The sequence below is a fragment of the Ranitomeya imitator genome, chromosome 2 (assembly GCF_032444005.1).
Source record: "Ranitomeya imitator isolate aRanImi1 chromosome 2, aRanImi1.pri, whole genome shotgun sequence".
Taxonomy (NCBI): domain Eukaryota; kingdom Metazoa; phylum Chordata; class Amphibia; order Anura; family Dendrobatidae; genus Ranitomeya; species Ranitomeya imitator.
In genome coordinates this window covers 221,247,336-221,269,288 of record NC_091283.1, presented here as the reverse complement: position 1 = coordinate 221,269,288, position 21,953 = coordinate 221,247,336, and the positions used below count along the sequence as shown (strand labels likewise).

Genomic DNA, 21,953 nt, shown 5'->3' with positions numbered 1-21,953 from the left:
TTATAACTCTGGAACGCTTCAACGGATCCTGATGATTCTGACAATGTTTTCTCGTGACACATTGTACTTCATGATAGTGGTAAAATTTCTTTGATATTACCTGCGTTTGTGAAAAAAAACTGAAATTTGCTGAAAATTTTGAAAATTTCGCAATTTTCAAACTTTGAATTTTTATGCCCTTAAATCAGAGATATGTCACACAAAATACTTAATAAGTAACGTTTCCTACATGTCTACTTTACATCAGCACAATTTTGGAACCAAAATTTTTTTTTTTTGTTAGGGAGTTATAAGGGTTAAAAGTTGACCAGCAATTTCTCATTTTTCCAACACCATTGTTTTTTAGGGACCACATCTCATTTGAAGTCATTTTGAGGGGTCTATATGATAGAAACTACCCAAGTGTGACACCATTCTAAAAACTGCACCCCTCAAGGTGCTCAAAACCACATTCAAGAAGTTTATTAACCCTTCAGGTGTTTCACAGGAATTTTTGGAATGTTTAAATAAAAATGAACATTTAACTTTTTTTTCCACAAAAAAATTTACTTCAGCTCCAATTTGTTTTATTTTACCAAGGGTAACAGGAGAAAATGGACCCCAAAAGTTGTTGTGCAATTTGTCCTGAGTGCGCTGATGCCCCATATGTGGGGGGGGGGAAACCACTGTTTGGGCGCATGGCAGAGCTCGGAAGGGAAGGAGCGCCATTTGGAATGCAGACTTAGATGGATTGGTCTGCAGGTGTCACATTGCGTTTGCAGAGCCCCTAATGTACCTAAACAGTAGAAACCCCCCACAAGTGACCCCATATTGGAAACTTACCCCCCCCCCCCAGGAACTTATCTAGATGTGTTGTGAGAACTTTGAGCCCCCAAGTGTTTCACTACAGTTTATAACTCAGAGCCGTGAAAATTAAAAAAAAATTTTTCCCACAAAAATTTTTTTAGCCCCCAGTTTTGTATTTTCCCATGGGTAACAGGAGAAATTGGACCCCAAAAGTTGTTGTCCTATTTGTCCCGAGTACGCTGATACCCCATATGTTTGGGCACACGGGAGAGCTCGGAAGGGAAGAAGCACTGTTTTACTTTTTCAACCCATAATTGGCTGGAATTGAGATCGGACGCCATGTCGCGTTTGGAGAGCCCCTGATGTGCCTAAACAGTGGAAACCCCCTAATTATAACTGAAACCCTAATCCAAACACTCCCCTAACCCTAATTCCAATGGTAACCCTAACCACACCTCTAACCCAGACACACCCCTAACCCCAACCCTATTCCCAACTGTAAATGTAATCTAAACCCTAACCCTAACTTTAGCCCCAACCCAAACTGTAGCCCTAACCCTAGCCGGAAAATGGAAATAAATACATTTTTTTAATTTTTCCCTAACTAAGGGGGTGATGAAGGGGGGTTTGATTTACTTTTATAGCGGGTTTTTTAGCGGATTTTTATGATTGGCAGCAGTCACACACTGAAAGACGCTTTTTATTGCAAAAAATATATTTTTTGCGTTACCACATTTTGAGAGCTATAATTTTTCCAAATTTTGGTCCACAGAGTCATGTGAGGGCTTGTTTTTTGCGGGACGAATTGACGTTTTTATTGGTAACATTTTTGGGCACGTGACATTTTTTGATCGCTGTTTATTCCGATTTTTGTGAGGCAGAGTGACCAAAAACCAGCTATTCATGAATTTATTTTGGGGGAGGCGTTTATACCGTTCCGCGTTTGGTAAAATGGATAAAACAGTTTCATTCTTCGGGTCAGTACGATTACAGCGATACCTCATTTATATCATTTTTAGGTTTTTGGCGCTTTTATACGATAAACTATTTTATAGAAAAAATAATTATTTTTGCATCACTTTATTCTGAGGACTATAACTTTTTTATTTGACGCTGTATGGCGGCTCGTTTTTTTTTGCGGGACAAGATGACGTTTTCAGTTGTACCATGGTTATTTATATCTGTCTTTTTGATCGAGTGTTATTCCACTTTTTGTTCGGCGGTATGATAAAGCGTTTTTTGCCTCTTTTTTAACTGGGCCAGTTTTATAGGTCAGGTCGTTACGGACGCGGCGATACTAAATATGTGTACTTTTATTGTTTTTTTTTATTTAGATAAAGAAATGTATTTATGGGAAATATAATTTTTTTTTTTTACACATTTGGAAATTTTTTTTGTTTTTAATTTGACCCGGGAAGGGGGGGGGGGGGGGATTAATCACAGATCGGTGATCTGACAGTTTGCACAGCACTCTGTCAGATCACCGATCTGTCTCAGAGCAGTGCAGCCTTACCAAGCGCCTGCTCTGAGTAGGCAATTGGTAAGCCACCTCCCTCCCTGCAGGACCCGGATGCAGAGGCCATATTGGATCCGGGCCTGCTGCAGGGAGGGAGGTAGGAGCCCACTCCCTGCGCGATGCTTCCCTGCACCGCCGGCACACCGCGATCATGTTTGATCGTGGTGTGCCGGGGGCGGTCCGTGACCGCTCCTGGCACATAGTGCCGGATGTCAGCTGTGATAGGCAGCTGACACCCGGCCGCGCTCCCCCCGTGAACGCGGCCGATCGCGTATGACGTACTATCCAGTTGGTGGGCATACGGGCCCACCCCACCTCGACGGGATAGTACGTCATATGGCAGAAAGGGGTTAAAATCCGCTAAATGAATGAACATGCGCAGCATGTGCACAAAAATTGTGGAAACCATTATAAATGATGGGATGCATATGTATGTGTTTAAGCGTTTTAATCCGGAACGTGTGCACACAGCCTTACTGTTTGGCTCCCAGACTCCGGGTGTTAGTCGCCCTCTACAAACACCGCTTCTGATCGGAGGAAAAATGATCACGGCCGGTTAGAGAGCCGCGGTTCCCACTCTGACAAATGACAGCGTGAGCCCTCAGCTGTGATCGCAGGTATAACGTTTACCTCTGACCACAGGTGTCAGCTGATGGGACTACTCCCATCGCATAGAACTCAGCCCAATGTTAATCTATAGGGCAGCTCCCATCATCCGTTTATTCTCATCCGTATTATACGTGTGAGTGAAATCGTATCATGCTGCGATTGTCCGCGTATCTCAGCTGAGAAACACCAATGCAAGTCTATGGGTGTGAGGGGAAGAGAAAAAAAAAAAATAAATAAAAAAATATCGCCCAGCACACGGACCATCAGTGTGACTTGTCATAAATGCTCAGGCATTGGGCAGGTGACAGGAAAGGCTCAGCCATTATTTGCTCATTTTGCAAGTGTGTGAGAAAATCTCACCATACAGATGAGAAAAAAAAAAAAGGCACCCTGGCATTGCACACGGATGAGATACGGATCACCATGCGGAGAACATTAGTGTGATTCTCATCGGACACATTTTTTATACACTGTGTGACTCCAGCCTTATACTCACCTAACGCCCATTCCACCGAATCCCTTGTAATCCTGTAATAAATCAAAAATAATATCCCTTGCCTGTCTGACGATCTCTTCCCACGCCGCAATCCATGCCTGGTGGTTGCTAGTTTTCAACCTGGACGGTGCCAAGATGCGACCGTCCAGGCTAAGAACCACTGGTGAATGAGATGCAGCGAGCGCAGCATCAGTGACTAGTGGTAACTTCAGAGGTTACCGCAGGTCACTGATGCCGTGTTCCCGGCTGGGCCCCTGAACTCTATGAGGTCACCGCCAGTCACTGACGCTGCGCTCACAGCATCTCATTCACCAGTAGTTATGAGCTTGGACGGTCACATCTTGGCTCCGTCCAGATTGAAAACTAACAAACCCCAGACATGGATTATGGCGTGGGACAGAACGATGAACAGGTGAGGGATATTGTTGTTTTCTATTTTGTTTTATTACAGGAGACGAGGGCTTCAATGGAATTAGGCGTGAGGCGAATTTAACTGTTTGTTATTTTTAAATAAAAATGGAAAACTGTCAAGCAGTCCAGTGCCAGAGGCAGCAAAGCAACCCCAAAACATCAGGGAACCTCCACCATGTTTGACTGTAGGGACCGTGTTCTTTTCTTTGAATGCCTCTTTTTTTTCTCCTGTAAACTATGTTGATGCCTTTGCCCAAAAACCTCTACTTTTGTCTCATCTGACCAGAGAACATTCTTCCAAAACGTTTTAGGCTTTTTCAGGTAAGTTTTGGCAAACTCCAGCCTGGCTTTTTTATGTCTCGGGGTAAGAAGTGGGGTCTTCCTGGGTCTCCTACCATACAGCCCCTTTTCATTCAGATGCCGACGGATAGTACGGGTTGACACTGTTGTACCCTCGGACTGCAGGCAGCTTGAGCTTGTTTGGATGTTAGTCGAGGTTCTTTATCCAACATCCGCACAATCTTGCGTTGAAATATCTTGTCAATTTTTCTTTTCCGTCCACATCTAGGGAGGTTAGCTAAAGTGCCATGGGCTTTAAACTTCTTGATGACACTGCGCATAGTAGACACAGGAACATTCAGGTCTTTGGAGATGGACTTGTAGCCTTGAGATTGCTCATGCTTCCTCACAATTTGGTTTCTCAAATCCTCAAACAGTTCTTTGGTCTTCTTTCTTTTCTCCATGCTCAATGTGGTACCCACAAGGACAGAGGTTGAGTCAACTTTAATCCATGTCAACTGGCTGAAAGTGTGATTTAGTTATTGCCAAGACCTGTTAGGTGCCACAGGTAAGTTACAGGTGCTGTTATTTACACTAATTAGAGAAGTGGCACTGTTCGAAAAATCATGTGATAATACTTTTGTCCACCCCCTTTTTTATGTTTGGTGTGGAATTATATCCAATTTGGCTTTAGGACAATTCTTTTTGTGTTTTTTCATTTAAGACGAAGTAAACGAAGACAATAATAACAAAGAATTTGTGTTTGCAATCATTTTCAGGAAGAAACTGAGTATTATCTGACAAAATTGCAGAGGTGTCAATACTTTTGGCCACAACTGTAACTATAGGATTAGTAATGGATAGGTGTCTTATAGACGCTTCTCCATTACTAAATCCGTAGGCTTGATGTCAGACAATACAAAGGTGACATTAACCGCACAAAAATGAACCCCACTTGCCACCGCTCCAGGGCAAGTGGGAAGAGTCGGGCAAAGCCCCAGAATTGGAGCATCTAATAGATGTGCCTTTTCTGGGAAGCTGCGGGCTGCTATTTTTAGGCTGGGGGAGCCAATATCCATGACTCCGTTACCAGACTGTGAATTCCAGCCCCGAGTTGTCTGATTCAGCTTAGCTGGTTGTTAAAAATGAGCGGAACCCCACACTTTTTTTTAAGCTTCAATAATAAAAAAAAAAAAAAAAAAAAAAAACAGGGTGGAAACCCCTATGTTCTTGATAACCAACCTTGCTAATGCTGACAGATGATTGTTGTAGCCCCCAGCTGTCAATTTTGCCTGGCTGGTTATCAAAAATCTAGGGGAACCCATGCTAATTTTTTATTTATTTATTTATTTATTTATTTAGAGTGCAGGCGCCGGCTGATGAATACTCCAATCAGCAGGCTCCTGTTCTCAATCTTATTAGTGGCAGCAGGATGATGGGAGCAGTAGTCCCATCAGTTGACGCCAGTGACCGGAGGTAAACTTTTTTTTACCTCTGATCACAGCTGTGGGCTCACGCTGTCATTTGGCAGAGTGGGAACCAAGTCTCTCTGATTGGCGTTAATGATTTTACCGTTGATCAGAAGCGGTGCTTGCCGCACTGTCATGCACATGTCCGGGTTCAGGTACCCTAATTTTTTTTTTTACTTTAGTTGTTCTGCCGAACCTGCTGGACCCAAATATCCAGGGGTCCACCCATCTATTATTACACCTACTACATATTGTGATAGGATCTTGAAGATTGGAATACCCCTTTAATAAATATGCAATTTTGTTTTACCTGGAGAGAGTTTAGGAGTTGAGGGCCCTTCATATTCGGGTGATTTACGGGAGGACGCACGCGTTTTACTCTGGGGAGATTGAGAAGTTGCAGGCCTCCTGCTTTGAGGAGATTGAGAAGTTGATGGCCTTGCACTTTGAGGGGATCGAGGAGAAGCTGCAGGCCTCTTCTGCGGCTGCTTAGACTTCCTGCGGTGTGAAAGGCTCTGCAGGTTTCTCATGATGATGTAAAATGTGGAGACCCAATCAGTGCTGCAAACGAGACAATTCAGCAGGGTCATAAAAACACTTGTAGAATATCTACCAGGGTGAGCAACAAGATTTGCTGCACCACCTGTCTTAAAATTGTAGCCATTTTAAGGCTGATTCGGCCCACACACACGCAGCACTCGGCCCATACACGCACATACACATGCCGCGCTAGGCCCACACTCTGCCCACACACACACATGCCACGCAAGGCCCACACACACATGCACACGCCGCGTGAGGCCCGCACTCGCCCCCCCCCCCCTCACATGCCGTGCGAGGCCCGCACTCAGCCCACAAACACACACGCCCTATAGGACTTATATCATTAGTATGACACTTGTTAGGGCAGGAGACAATAAAAGGGGCATGACTGGGTCAGGCAACCTGTCCACCTATTACAGGTTTCCTATGTGGCTCCATGGACGACTACATCTTCACGTCTGAATTAGGAAAAACCTAAACCAGTATTACCAATTGGCATGTCGCCCTGTAGAACCCGTGTGATAAGAGTGATGCCACAGTTAGGCCGGAGTCACACATGAGAGAAACACGTCCGTGTCTCGCATATGAAATCCAAGCTGTGGCGTCGGCACTGTGGAGCGGCCGCATAGCAACACATGGAGCCGCACGCTCCGCTCCACAGTGCCGGCGCCACAGCTTGGATTTCACATGCGAGACATAGATGTGTTTCTCTCATGTGTGATCCCGGCCTTAGGGTTCTATTAGCATCTATTGGTGTTTAGTCCGAGATTCTCCTCACGATTGTAAAGGATATATTAATAGCTCTATTTTACAGGATCTTTCCACGGCGCCAAGTTCCATCTACAGGAATGCACTAAACAAAACCAGGAGGAGGGGGATGCAGCTGCAGTTGCCTGTTAATGCTGCATGCACATGGCGCGAACCGATGCAGATATTTCATGTTCAATCACAAGCAGCTAAAATCAACAGGATTTTGAAACTGTGGACATTTTCCAAGCACAAACTGAGTGTGCTGCGGATTAGGAAATCTGCGGACTGTCAATTCTTTAGCAGGTTTCTCTTTTAGCCATGGATGAGGTGACGTCTCAGGATACACGCACAGGAATATCTGCAGTATGAATCTGAGGGTATGTTTCCACGTTCAGGAAACGCTGCATAGAGCCGCAGCGTCAAACACGCAGCGTCCAGATGTTACAGCATAGTGGAGGAGATTTCAGGAAATCCTGTCTCCACTATGCATTAACCCCTTAAGCCCCGAGGGTGGTTTGCACGTTAATGACCGGGCCAATTTTTACAATTCTGACCACTGTCCCTTTATGAGGTTATAACTCTGGAACGCTTTAACGGATCTTGGCGATTCTGACATTGTTTTCTCGTGACATATTGTACTTCATGGTAGTGGTAAAATTTATTCGATATAACTTGGGTTTGTGAAAAAAAACGGAAATTTGGCAAAAATTTCGCAATTTTCCAACTTTAAATTTTTATGCCCTTAAATCACAGAGATATGTCACGCAAAATACTTAATAAGTAACGTTTCCCACATGTCTACTTTACATCAGCACAATTTTGGAACCAAAATTTTTTTTTGTTAGGGAGTTATAAGGGTTAAAAGTTGACCAGCAATTTCTCATTTTTCCAACACCATTGTTTTTTAGGGACCACATCTCATTTGAAGTCATTTTGAGGGGTCTATATGATAGAAACTACCCAAGTGTGACACCATTCTAAAAACTGCACCCCTCAAGGTACTCAAAACCACACTCAAGAAGTTTATTAACCCTTCAGAGGTTTCACAGGAATTTTTGGAATGTTTAAATAAAAATGAACATTTAACTTTTTTTCACACAAAATTTATTTCAGCTCCAATTTGTTTTATTTTACCAAGGGTAACAGGAGAAAATGGACCCCAAACGTTGTTGTACAATCTGTCCTGAGTACGCCGATACCCCATATGTGGGGATAAACCACTGTTTGGGCGCATGGCAGAGCTCGGAAGGAAAGGAGCGCCATTTGCCTTTTCAATGCAAAATTGACTGGAATTGAGATGGGATGCCATGTTGCGTTTGCAGAGCCCCTAATGTACCTAAACAGTAGAAACCCCCACAAGTGACACCATTTTGGAAAGTAGACCCCTTAAGAAACTTATCTAGATGTGTGGTGAGCACTTTGACCCAACAAGTGCTTCACAGAAGTTTATAATGCAGAGCCGTAAAAATATAAAAATCATATTTTTTTCACAAAAATGATCTTTTCACCCCCAATTTTTTATTTTCCCAAGGGTAAGAGAAGAAGATAGACCACAAAAGTTGTTGTGCAATTTGTCCTGAGTGCGACGATACCCCATATGTGGGGGTAAACCACTTTTTGGGCACATAGCAGAGCTCGGAAGGGAAGGAGCGCCATTTGACTTTTCAATGCAAAATTGACTGGAATTAAGATGGGACGCCATGTTGGTTTGGAGAGCCCCTGATGTGCCTAAACATTAAAACCCCCCACAAGTGACACCATTTTGGAAACTAGACCCCCTAAGGAACTTATCTAGATGTGTTTTGAGAGCTTTGAACCCCCAAGTGTTTCACTACAGTTTATAACGCTGAGCCGTGAAAATAAAAAATTGTGGAAAAAAAAAAAATTATTATTTTTTAGCCCCCAGTTTTGTATTTTCACAAGGGTAACAGAATAAATTGGACCCCAAAAGTTGTTGTCCAATTTGTCCTGAGTACGCTGATACCCCATATGTCGAGGGGAACCACTGTTTGGGCACACGGCAGAGCTCGGAAGGGAAGGAGCGCCATTTGGAATGCAGACTTAAATGGATTGGTCTGCAGGCGTCACGCTGCATTTGCAGAGCCCCTGATGTACCCAAACAGTACAAACCCCCCACAAGTGACCTCATATTGGAAACTAGTTCCCAAGGAACTTATCTAGATGTGTTGTGAAAACTTTGAATCCCCAAGTGTTTCACTACAGTTTACAACGAAGAGCCTTGAAAATAAAAAAAAAAAATCCTTTTTTTTCCCCCACAAAAATGATTTTTAGCCCCCCAAATTTTTATTTTCCCAAGGATAACAAGAGAACTTGGACCCAAAAAGTTGTTGTCCAATTTGTCCTGAGTACGCTGATACCCCATATGTTGGGGTAAACCCCTGTTTGGGCACACGGGAGAGCTCGGAAGGGAAGAAGCACTGTTTTACTTTTTCAATGCAGAATTGGCTGGAATTGAGATCGGACGTCATGTTGCGTTTGGAGAGCCCCTGATGTGCCTAAACAGTGGAAACCCCCCCAATTATAACTGAAACCCTAATCCAAACACACCCCTAACCCTAACCACACCTCTAACCCTGACACACCCCTAACCCTAATCCCAACCGTAAATGTAATCCAAACCCTAACCCTAATGGGAAAGTGGAAATAAATACATTTTTTTTTTATTTTATTATTTTTCCCTAAGGCTAGGTTCACATTGCATTAGGGCAATCCGTTTAGCGCTAGCGGATTGCGCTAACGCAATGTCTTTTTAGGTGTCTCGTTTAGTGGTCGCGTTAACGTCCCCACTCTGGAAGATCGGGGATCGGACCTCGGGCGCGCCGCGGACGCTGCAAGCAGCGTCCGAGGCGCGCCACAAAAGAACGGCACCTCGCTAGCGCGAGCCGAAAATGGCACGCTCTAGCGATGCGCTACACCCGAAAATCACATTGCTGTCAATGGGTGCGCGAACGGACCTGTTGCACGGCGTTAATTGTGACATTTTCGCAGTGCAACGCTGTCCGTTAGCATTAAAACATTAACGCAATGTGAACCTAGCGTAACTAAGGGGGTGATGAAGGGGGGGGGGGGGGGGGTTTGATTTACTTTTATAGCGTTTTTTATATCGGATTTTTATGATTGGCAGCCGTCACACACTAAAAGACGCTTTTTATAGCAAAAAAGTTTTTGCGTCTCCACATTTTGAGACCTATAATTTTTCCATATTTTGGTCCACAGAGTCATGTGAGGTCTTGTTTTTTGCGGGACGAGTTGTCGTTTTTATTGGTAACATTTTCGGACACGTGACAGTTTTTGATCACTTTTTATTCCGATTTTTTGTGAGGCAGAATGACCAAAAACCAGCTATTCATGAATTTCTTTTGGGGGAGGCGTTTATACCGTTCTACGTTTGGTAAACTGGATAAAGCAGTTTTATTCTTCGGGTCAGTACGATTACAGCGATATCTCATTTTTTTTGTTTTGGCGCTTTTATACGATAAAAGCTATTTTATAGAAAAAATAATTATTTTGGCATCGCTTTATTCTGAGGACTATAACTTTTTTATTTTCTTGGTTATTATGCTATGTGGCGGCTCGTTTTTTGCGGGACAAGATGACGCTTTCAGCGGTACCATGGTTATTTATATCCGTCTTTTTGATCGCGTGTTAGTCCACTTTTTGTTCGGCGGTATGATAATAAAGTGTTGTTTTTTGGCTCTTTTTTTTTTTTTTCTTACAGTGTTCACTGAAGGGGTTAACTAGTGGGACAGTTTTATAGGTTGGGTCGTTACGGACGCGGCGATACTAAATGTGTACTTTTATTTTTATTTTTAGATAAAGAAATGTATTTATGGGATAGATATAATATATATATATATTTTTTACACGTGTGGAAATTTTATTTTTTTTTTACTCTTTCACTTTGTCCCAGGGAGGGACATCACAGATCACTGATCTGACAGTGTGCACAGCACTGTCAGATCGGTGATCTGACGAACAGCTGGGCAGGATTAGAGCTGCAGCCTGCTCCTGACCTGGAAGTGCTCCCTGCAGGACCCGGATGGAGCCCCGCGGCCATTTTGGATCCGGGGACTGCAGGGAGAAGATGCTCGGTACACGGTGAGTACATCACCGTGTACCGATCGTCTCAGGGAAGCCCGCAGGGAGCCCCCTCCCTGCGCGATGCTTCCCTGCACCGCCGGCACACCGCGATCATCTTTGATCGCGGTGTTCCGGGGGTTAACGTGCCGGGAGCGGTCCGTGACTGCTCCTGGCACATAGTGCTGGATGTCAGCTGCGATAGACAGCTGACACCCGGCCGCGATCGCCCGCGCTCCCCCCGTGAGCGTGGCCGATCGCTATGACGCACTATCCCATCGGTGGGAATTAAGGCCCACCCCACCTTGACGGGATAGTACGTCATATGGGATTAAGGGGTTAAAGACGCATGCGGCGGATCCGCGGAAACGCACATGCGGCGCGTCTTTTCAGAATGCAACATGTCCTTACATTGCAGAAAAAACGCAAGGACAACGCAGGTGACCTGCCAGTGACCTCAGGGGCAGATTTGGTCAGGATTTTACTTGCATAAAATCCTGATGCAATCCTGAACGTGGACACATACCCTAATACAGGCAGAGTGATGGCACGGTTTTCATTCAGAAGCCCCTCAGCAGATCTGTTACATCCACCAGTAATGATAGGTAGAAAATAGCAATTGGATATGTATATAAAACTTATTTTTAAATATCCTGAGTAAAAGTTATGTACAAAACATATACAGTGGGGCAAAAAAGTATTTAGTCAGTCAGCAATAGTGCAAGTTCCACCACTTAAAAAGATGAGAGCCGTCTGTAATTTACATCATAGGTAGACCTCAACTATGGGAGACAAACTGAGAAAACAAAATCCAGAAAATCACATTGTCTGTTTTTTTAACATTTTATTTGCATATTATGGTGGAAAATAAGTATTTGGTCAGAAACAAAATTTCATCTCAATACTTTGTAATATATCCTTTGTTGGCAATGACAGAGGTCAAACGTTTTCTGTAAGTCTTCACAAGGTTGCCACACACTGTTGTTGGTATGTTGGCCCATTCCTCCATGCAGATCTCCTCTAGAGCAGTGATGTTTTTGGCTTTTCGCTTGGCAACACGGACTTTCAACTCCCTCCAAAGGTTTTCTATAGGGTTGAGATCTGGAGACTGGCTAGGCCACTCCAGGACCTTGAAATGCTTCTTACGAAGCCACTCCTTCGTTGCCCTGGCGGTGTGCTTTGGATCATTGTCATGTTGAAAGACCCAGCCACGTTTCATCTTCAATGCCCTTGCTGATGGAAGGAGGTTTGCACTCAAAATCTCACGATACATGGCCCCATTCATTCTTTCATGTACCCGGATCAGTCGTCCTGGCCCCTTTGCAGAGAAACAGCCCCAAAGCATGATGTTTCCACCACCATGCTTTACAGTAGGTATGGTGTTTGATGGATGCAACTCAGTATTCTTTTTCCTCCAAACACGACAAGTTGTGTTTCTACCAAACCGTTCCAGTTTGGTTTCATCAGACCATAGGACATTCTCCCAAAACTCCTCTGGATCATCCAAATGCTCTCTAGCAAACTTCAGACGGGCCCGGACATGTACTGGCTTAAGCAGTGGGACATGTCTGGCACTGCAGGATCTGAGTCCATGGTGGCGTAGTGTGTTACTTATGGTAGGCCTTGTTACATTGGTCCCAGCTCTCTGCAGTTCATTCACTAGGTCCCCCCGTGTGGTTCTGGGATTTTTGCTCACCGTTCTTGTGATCATTCTGACCCAACGGGGTGGGATTTTGCGTGGAGCCCCAGATCGAGGGAGATTATCAGTGGTCTTGTATGTCTTCCATTTTCTAATTATTGCTCCCACTATTGATTTCTTCACTCCAAGCTGGTTGGCTATTGCAGATTCAGTCTTCCCAGCCTGGTGCAGGGCTACAATTTTGTTTCTGGTGTCCTTTGACAGCTCTTTGGTCTTCACCATAGTGGAGTTTGGAGTCAGACTGTTTGAGGGTGTGCACAGGTGTCTTTTTATACTGATAACAAGTTTAACCCCTTAGTGACCGAGCCAAATTTTTGAAATCTGACCAGTGTCACTTTATGTGGTAATAACTCTGCAACGCTTCAACAAATCCCAGTGATTTTGAGACTGTTTTTTAGTGACACATTATACTTTATGATAATGGTAAATTTTGTTCAACATTTTTTGTGCTTATTTATAAAAAATATAAAAAATTTGAGAAAAATGTTAAAAAATTTGCAATTTTCTAAATTTGAATGATTATCCCTTTAATCCAGATGGTCATACCACAGCAAACCATTAATAAATAACATTTCCCACATGTCTGCTTTACATCAGGACCATTTGTAAAATATTATTTTATTTTGTTAGCAGTTTAGGAGGTTTAAAAATGTAGCAGCAATTTTTCATTTTTTCAAAGAAATTTACAAAATTTATTTTTTTAGGGACTTATCCATGTTTGAAGTGACTTTAGGGGTCTCATATATTTGGAAACCCACAAACGTGATACCATTTTAAAAACAGCACCCCTAAACATATTGAAAACTGCTGTCAGGTAGTTTATTAACCCTTCAGGTGCTTTACAGGAATTAATGCAAAGTGGTATGACAGAAATGAAAATGTGTATTTTTACCACCTAAATGTCTCTAACTTCTAAACAGATTACTACAGCCGTCAGACTCTAAGGCCGCTATTTGGTCATGAATTGCCATGGCAAACATCAGGACAACAAAATCATGATATGAGGGCACCAATTGGGACAAAGAAGAAGCCCCCACGCTCTGTTAACCATTTAGAATGATGTAGTCACTATTGACAGCAGCATCTAAGGGGTTAACAGATTTAGATGGTGCAAATACTGATCGTGGCTGGTACAGCAAGTTGTCAGCTATAGTGTAAAACTGACAGATGCTGGTTTGTCACCTATATGGGGAGGCTATTCTCTTATATCTCAGGTCAGTTAAAAGGCGTATTGGCGGTCATTAAGGGGTTAAACAGGTGCCATTACTACAGGTAATGAGTGGAGGAAAGAGGAGACTCTTAAAGAAGAAGTTACAGGTCTGTGAGAGCCAGAAATCTTGATTGTTTGTTTCTGACCAAATACTTATTTTCCACCATAATATGCAAATAAAATGTTAAAAAAAAACAGACAATGTGATTTTCTGTATTTTTTTTTCTCAGTTTGTCTCCCATAGTTGAGGTCTACCTATGATGTAAATTACAGACGCCTCTCATCTTTTTAAGTGGTGGAACTTGCACTATTGCTGACTGACTAAATACTTTTTTGCCCCACTGTATTAAACAAAAGGGGGAAAAAAAAAAAAAGGAAAAAACGACCTTAGTGCAATGGTGAACCCTATACCAACACAAATGGGAAAGAAATAAGAACAAAATATAAATATACTGACGCTGCTAGGTAGTCAGTCTGTAACCTTCTAGATGACAAGTGGCAGCCTGGTGTAGTGATTTACACTTCATGCCACATCGCGTAGAAGGGCCATACGTATGGCATCCAACAACACTCATTATGATCATTGTCTCTACAATACCCATATCCCACCATTGAAGTACTGCATACCCTTAGCAGATAGAGCAATTCTTAAGGTACCGTCACATTAAGCGACGCTGCAGCGATATATACAACGAGCCGATCGCTGCAGCGTTGCTGTTTAGGTCGCTAGGAGACGTCAAACACCGGCAACAGCTGAGCGACGCAGGAGCGATCCAGTGACGTACTTATCGTTCTCGCTGGTTGTTCGCTCCATGAAAAACAATTGCTGGCATCGTTGCTTTTGCTGTCAAACATAACGAATCATGCCGATCTGACGACCAAATAAAGTTCCGGACTTCTAGCTACGACCAGCGATGTCACAGCAGGATCCTGATCGCTGCTGCGTGTCAAACAATAATTTGGGGGTTTCCACTGTTTAGGCACATCAGGGGCTCTCCAAACGCGACATGGCGTCCGATCTCAATTCCAGCCAATTCTGCATTGAAAAAGTAAAACAGTGCTCCTTCCCTTCCGAGCTCTCCCGTGTGCCCAAACAGGAGTTTACCCCAACATATGGGGTATCAGCGTACTCAGGACAAATTGGACAACAAATTTTGGGGTCCAATTTCTCCTGTTACCCTTGGAAGAAAACAAAACTGGGGGCTAAAACAATTTTTTGTGGGATTTTTTTTTTTTTTTTTTCACACGGCTCTGCGTTATAAACTGTAGTGAAACACTTGGGGGTTCAAAGTTATCACGACACATCTAGATAAGTTCCTTGGGGGGGGTCTAGTTTCCAATATGGGGTCACTTGTGGGGGGTTTCTACTGTTTAGGTACATTAGGGGCACTGCAAATGCAATGTGACGCCTGCAGACCAATCCATCTAAGTCTGCATTCCAAATGGCGCTCCTTCCCTTCCGAGCTCTCCCGTGCGCCCAAACGGTGGTTCCCCCCCCCACATATGGGGTACCAGCGTACTCAGGACAAATTGGACAACAACATTTAGGGTCCAATTTCTCCTGTTACCATTGGGAAAAAAAAAATACAAAACTGGGGGCTAAAAAATAATTTTTGTGGGAAAAAATTTTTGTTTTATTTTTATGGTTCTGCTTTTTTGATATCCGAGTGTTGTGCGCTGTCTCACTCGCACCCATAGGTTTATATGGGTGTAAGTGAGCCGCGAGTTTTCCTTGGTCCGAGACAATCGCAGCATGCTGCGAGTGTCTCGGACCGAGAAAAACGGCCGAGAAAAAGTCGGCTGCTGGGAGCGGCCCCATATGGTAATATTGGTCCGAGTGCATTGCGATTTTTTATCGCATTGCTCTCGGCCGTATTACGGTCTAGTGTGACCCCGGCCTTACCAGGGGACCGGCATCGTTGGTCGCTGGAGAGCTGTCTGTGTGACAGCTCTCCAGCGACCAAACAGCGACGCTGCAGCGATCGGGATCGTTGTCTGGATCGCTGCAGCGTCGCTAAATGTGACGGTACCTTAAGACTAACCAGCTTTATGTTAGCTGGAAAATTGGGGCAGTAACTGCTGACATCACCATTTCCCTCTCCTTTTGGGTGGTGTAATATCCCTGGGGCAGAATGAAGAGCAGCATCACAGGGCAGCGCCATTTTGTGTGTGATTGCCCTGTGATCTGCTATCACCAGCAGTTACTGCATCAGAAACACAGCTACAGAGTTTACAAAAAAAAGCAGAACACAGTGGGCTCAGCAGCATGGTGGAGATCCAGGTCTGCAGAGAATGGCCAGGCATTGTGGAGGGAGGGGAGAGATACATTGTATGGCAGAGAGAGAGGCAGGCTGTGAATGCAGCTTACCAGAGATCACAGGGTCTGTGTGAGGAGGCAGAGACAGAGCAGGAGAAGCACACAGGGAGGGCAGCGTGTGAGAGCAGAGGATGTGTGCCCAGGACGTGCAGTGCCTGGAGCATGGAGATAAATCACCCGCACTCCCCATCCTCCGGTTCCAGTGAGTGCTTCTCTCCTGTGATAGAAAGTAAGTGGAGCTCGGCAGATAGCACTGGGCTATAATAAAATGGCGGCCAGTCACACCTACAGCAGTGAATTGTGCAGCCCACAGAGGCGTGCCCAGCTCACTGCTAAAGCAGCTACAATGTTAGAGATAGGAGATAATAGACCGACGCTGACCCTATGTCCATGGGGTGCCGTAATCTGACACTGATAGTGTCGTGAACTGCTGTGAAACCAAGATGTCAGCCCCCAGTCCCTTCTTTAAACTCATATTACACACGTAATCTGTTTCACATGATTAAAAACTTGGTTATAGCAGCATGTTATGCTACATTACAGTGATTTATTAATGATCTACAAACGCGGTACCTTCCCTTTAAGTATTTTGTGTGACATATCTCTGTGATTTAATTGCATAAAAATTTAAAGCTGGAAAATTGCTAAATTTTCACCTAATTTCCGTTTTTTTCACAAATAAACGCAGGTAATAGAGAAATTTTACCACTATCATGAAGTACAATAGGTCACGAGAAAACAATGTCAGAATCACCGGGATCTGTTGAAGCGTTCCAGAGTTATAACCTCATAAAGGGACAGTGGTCAGAATTGTAAAAATTGGCCCGGTCATTAATGTGCAAACCACCCTTGGGAGTAAAGGGGTTAAGGGAGTCGTACCCTAATGTATCTTAGGAAGATAATAAAAAGTAGGGATGACCGGATTTTTTGGCAAAAGAAACTCTTTCCTCCTTGCCCACTACTCCATCTCCAAAACCTCTCTCCACAAATGTCTTCAACTCATCAGCAAAAAGTCCCAAAGGATTCCGACTTAGAACCTCTTTTCTGTCCGGGAGTGAAAGGCACATGGATCTGTAGTCAATGGTGTCCATGATGACCACATTACCCCCTTTATCCGAGGGTTTGATTGTGATACTGTGATCTTTCTCAAGGTTACATAGACATGCCATTTCAGTCCTGGACATGTTATGTTGTCCTCTCTTCTGTGTGTCGGATAGTCTCATAATATCAGCAGTGACCACATTTAAGAATATATCAATAGATCCAAGATCACCCATAGAAGGCGGCATCTTAGATGTTTTTTTTAGATCTGTGAAAGGGCCACTACCATCTAGGTTCGGAATAGGATCTCCTAAGTGGAATAACAACCGGACGTCATGAAGCAGATCATCAGCAACGCCTAGTTCGGCACATTGTCTCTTGTCTTCTTTCAGGAAGAATTTCTTCCATTTCAGGCGTCTCCCAAACAAATTGAGATCTTCAATCACTTCAAAAACGTCCATATTTATATATTTGTTGTTCTGATTTCTTTCCCATTTCTGTGTTGGTATAGGATTCACCATTGCACCAAGGGGGTGGGGTGTGGGGTGTGTGTGTGTGTGTGTGTGTGTGTGTGTGTGTGTGTGTGTGTGTGTGTGTGTGTGTGTGTGTGTGTGTGTGTGTGTGTGTGTGTGTGTATGTGTGTACACACTAGATGGTAGCCCGATGCAAATGCATCGGGTATTCTAGAGTATGCATGTCCACGTAGCATATTGCACAGCCCATGTAGTATATTGCCCAGCTGTCACGCTCCCGCCCTGACTGGTGGGCGTGAGCTCGGGGGGGTTTGTGGCCCCACTGTGCCACAAACCAGACTACTCTGGAAGGGGCGTGACTATGACAGCTGCCTGGGTTTTCACTGGAGCCTCTGATGGTGAGGACAGGCTTGTGCAGCAGGCAGCTGCCAGGTGCTACTCCAGGGTGGTGTCTGGCTGTGGCTGCTGATCCCACTTGGGAGACAGGAACACCAGGATTGGTGCGGGCATTAGGCAGGACTGGCAGAAGAGCACGGCTGGAACACAGACGAGTAGGCTGGCACGGCTGAGACAGAGCTTGCAGAGACACGGCAGACAATACAGGGCTGGCAAAGACACGGCAGGAAACAGGACTGGCTAGGACAGCAGGAACACAGGACTGGAAGGCAGGGCAGGAACGGCAGGACTGGCAGGAACACAGGATTGGGAGGCACTGCAGAGAACACAGGACTGGAAGGCAGGGCAGGAACGGCAGGACTGGCCGGAACACAGGACACACAGGACTGGTTGATGTGGTGTATGAATCAGGCTGCACTCTGATGACACCCGAGTGCAGTCCTATTGTGAGTGTGATGAAGGAACAGGTAGGGACCTGTACACACAGAAGATGCAGGTACGGAAACAAAGCCAGAAGGAAAGGAGAATGAAGGAACAGGTAGGGACCTGTTCACACAGGAGGACCAAGTAACAAGTAGAAGGTGGAACTAAGAGAAGAGAAGGAGAAGGCAGAGCCAAGGGCGGAGCCGCAAGAGGCGGAGCCGCTGGAGGCAGAGCCAAGGGTGGAGCCACTGGAGGTGGAGCCAAGGGCGGAGACGCTGGAGGCGGAGCCAAGAGCAGAGACGGAGCCAAGTGCATTAACACAGGAGGCGGAGCCAGATAGTACCACAAAGAGCGGGGCCAGATGGAACCGCAAAGAGCGGAGCCACAGAGCAAAGCCAGAGAGTGCGAAGCAAGGTCTGAGTGCAGAGCCGCAAGAGTGCGGAGTGAAAGCAGACAGAAAACACAAGAAAAGGAAGCAGGGAAGAAAGCCACAGACAAGGAGACCGAGAAAAGACAAAGTACAGACAAGGCAATGGAACAAGACACAGGGACAAAGACACAGGGACCAGGATATTCTGCCTCCTGGAGGGCGGACTACAAGAACGAGGCAAAAGCTCAGAGGGAGTAACTCAGAGCAAGGCCAGGCAAACTCAGCAGCTAAACACTAACTGAGCTAACACATTGCACAGGCCCAGACAACAGGGTGGATCTGCACTATATACAGGAGGCCTCTTGATAATTGGTCAGGAACTGATTGGACAGATGCACCTGATTCCTATAAGAACCAGAGAGTTCAGGCGCCGGCCCCCTATACACATAGCCATGAGGCATGCAGAGAGCAGAGACACAGAACATGGAGCTGGCATTAAAGAGAAAGCACATCATGGCCTGGAGCAGTGGGTAAGATTGTGTGAGATGTGAGGCCATGCTGTGATGCCAGCAGAGTTGTTACACCAGCTATGTAGTATATTGCCCAGCCACGTATGACAGGTTAAAAAAATAAAAAACAAAACACATACGCGCCGGCGCGTTGTGGCACTGTCCAGGGATTATCGCTGTCCAGAGGTCGCCCGGGGCTGCAGGAAAATGGCCACGGGATGACGCGCGTGCGCAGATGGAGATCGCGGCGGCCATTTTCCTGAAGCCGAGTTCCATTGCAAGTCCCAGGGCTGGTGTGAGCAGGACCTATGATGACGTCGCGGTCACATGACCGTGACGTCACGGCAGGCCCTTGCCGCACACCAGCCCTGGGACGGCACCGGAGGCTGGCGCTTGCAATGGAGCGGTCCGGGGAGCGTGGCGAGGGGCGAGAAAGGCGGCGGAGGGTGAGTATAGCAGGTTTTGTTTTTTAATTATTTTTAACATGCATATTTTTACTATTGATGCTGCATAGGCAGCATCAATAGTAAATAGTTGGGGGACACACAGGGTTAATAGCAGCGGTAACGGAGTCCGTTACACTGCGGGACGTTACTGCTGCCATTAACCCTGTGTGAGCGGGATTACGTAGCGGGCGCCGGGCAGTGAGTGCAGGGGAGTAGGGGAGGGACTAATCGGACTGTGGCCGTCGCCGATTGGTCGCAGCAGCCATGACAGGCAGCTGCCGAGACCAATCAGCGAACGAATAACCGTGACAGAAGAACAGACAGACGGAAATATATATATATTTTTTTTTATTAAAAGTTAAAGTTTTATATACATATCCAATTGCTATTTTCTACCCTGCTTTATATACAGTAATGAAAGGTGCAGCCGGCAGTCACTGAGCATCACAGCCCACTCCTGGAGAAACCCCCCATACACCAGGAGCAGCAGCCTGCGGGTGTAGGAGCCGCTCACAGTGCTATTGCTGCACGGCTAACGTTCCGCAGAGCGTGGACGACAACTGGCGACTCCTTACTACATCTACATCAGTAAACCTGCAATCTGCCCCCCGTCACTTATAGATGTGGTGGAGAACAGCACGAATGTGACCAGCACCATAGAACATTTCTCACTCCCTGCCTCAGCGCCAGGACGCCTCATCTGTAACCCAACATCTACGGTACATCCACAGCCGACACCAGCCACACAGCCGACATTACCACAACACAACCCGCCCCAGCCACAACACAAAGCTGGCCCCAGCCACAGCTGACGCAAACACACAACCTGCCCTAACCAAAACGCACAGCCAGCCCCAACAATCAACACCAGAATTTGATGGTGTTGAGCAAAAACATTCAGCACCACACACACACAGCAGAGAGGACACACACACACACACACAGCACAGAGGACACACACGCAGCACAGAGGACACACACACAGCACAGAGGACACACACACACACGCAGCACAGAGGACACACACACACGCAGCACAGAGGACACACACACACGCAGCACAGAGGACACACACACACGCAGCACAGAGGACACACACACACGCAGCACAGAGGACACACACACACAGCACAGAGGACACACACACACACAGCACAGAGGACACACACACACACAGCACAGAGGACACACACACACACAGCACAGAGGACACACACGCAGCACAGAGGACACACACACGCAGCACAGAGGACACACACACACAGCACAGAGGACACACACACACAGCACAGAGGACACACACGCAGCACAGAGGACACACACACACACAGCACAGAGGACACACACACAGCACAGAGGACACACACGCACAGCACAGAGGACACACACACACACAGCACAGAGGACACACACACACACAGCACAGAGGACACACACACACAGCACAGAGGACACACACGCAGCACAGAGGACACACACGCAGCACAGAGGACACACACAGCACAGAGGACACACACGCAGCACAGAGGACACACACACACACAGCACAGAGGACACACACACAGCACAGAGGACACACACGCACAGCACAGAGGACACACACAGCACAGAGGACACACACAGCACAGAGGACACACACACGCACAGCAGGGAGGAGGCCAGCAGCTCTGCACCCACTCCCTTCAGGCTCCCTATGGCCGGTAGGTGCAGGGTCACACAGAGCCGGGCTGCTGGGGATGAAGCCTCTAGAGCAGAGCGCACACATTAGCCTTCCCCAGCTCTAGTATTGTTGTCACATGTAAAGCCTCACCTGTCACTGTACCGTCAGTAGGTGGCGCTGACAGCTGCAGTTACGGCTGCACTGTGAGCGAGGCTTCAGTCATCAGTTCGGGAGGTAACAGAGTAACGAAACCTCAGCAGTGTGACGCGGGCACGGCCGGCTCCGGGGATCCCACTCACCTGTGTGCACAGTTCTGTGTCTGTCTCCTCAGCGCCGCGGTTTGAATTTAAACATCCGGCCGCTTCCATCGGCATCTCCAGTGCTGTTACTTAGAGACCAGGGCGGGGCTTACAGCCAGCCAATTGCGGGGCTTGTTTTCTTTCCATGTCAAT

At 45.9% G+C, this 21,953-nt stretch overlaps 1 protein-coding gene across 3 annotated transcripts in view; it reads right to left on the bottom strand.

Annotated features, from left to right (window-relative positions):
- Window positions 1-21,917, bottom strand: part of LOC138662738 (histone H3-like centromeric protein A) — a 29,491-nt gene extending 7,574 nt beyond the window's left edge. Inside the window, exons 1-2 of one of the 3 annotated variants that reach the window (XM_069748632.1) lie at window positions 21,801-21,917; window positions 5,877-6,127 (exon numbers count right to left, since the gene is read on the bottom strand). In XM_069748632.1, the coding sequence (XP_069604733.1) occupies window positions 5,877-6,096 (220 nt within the window). In that variant the 5' untranslated portion in view covers window positions 6,097-6,127; window positions 21,801-21,917. Of the gene's footprint in view, window positions 1-5,876; window positions 6,128-16,234; window positions 16,363-21,651 lie in introns of those variants that run through there. The other 2 variants (XM_069748633.1, XM_069748631.1) reach the window with 2 other exon arrangements.
- Window positions 21,918-21,953: the final 36 nt, after the last annotated feature.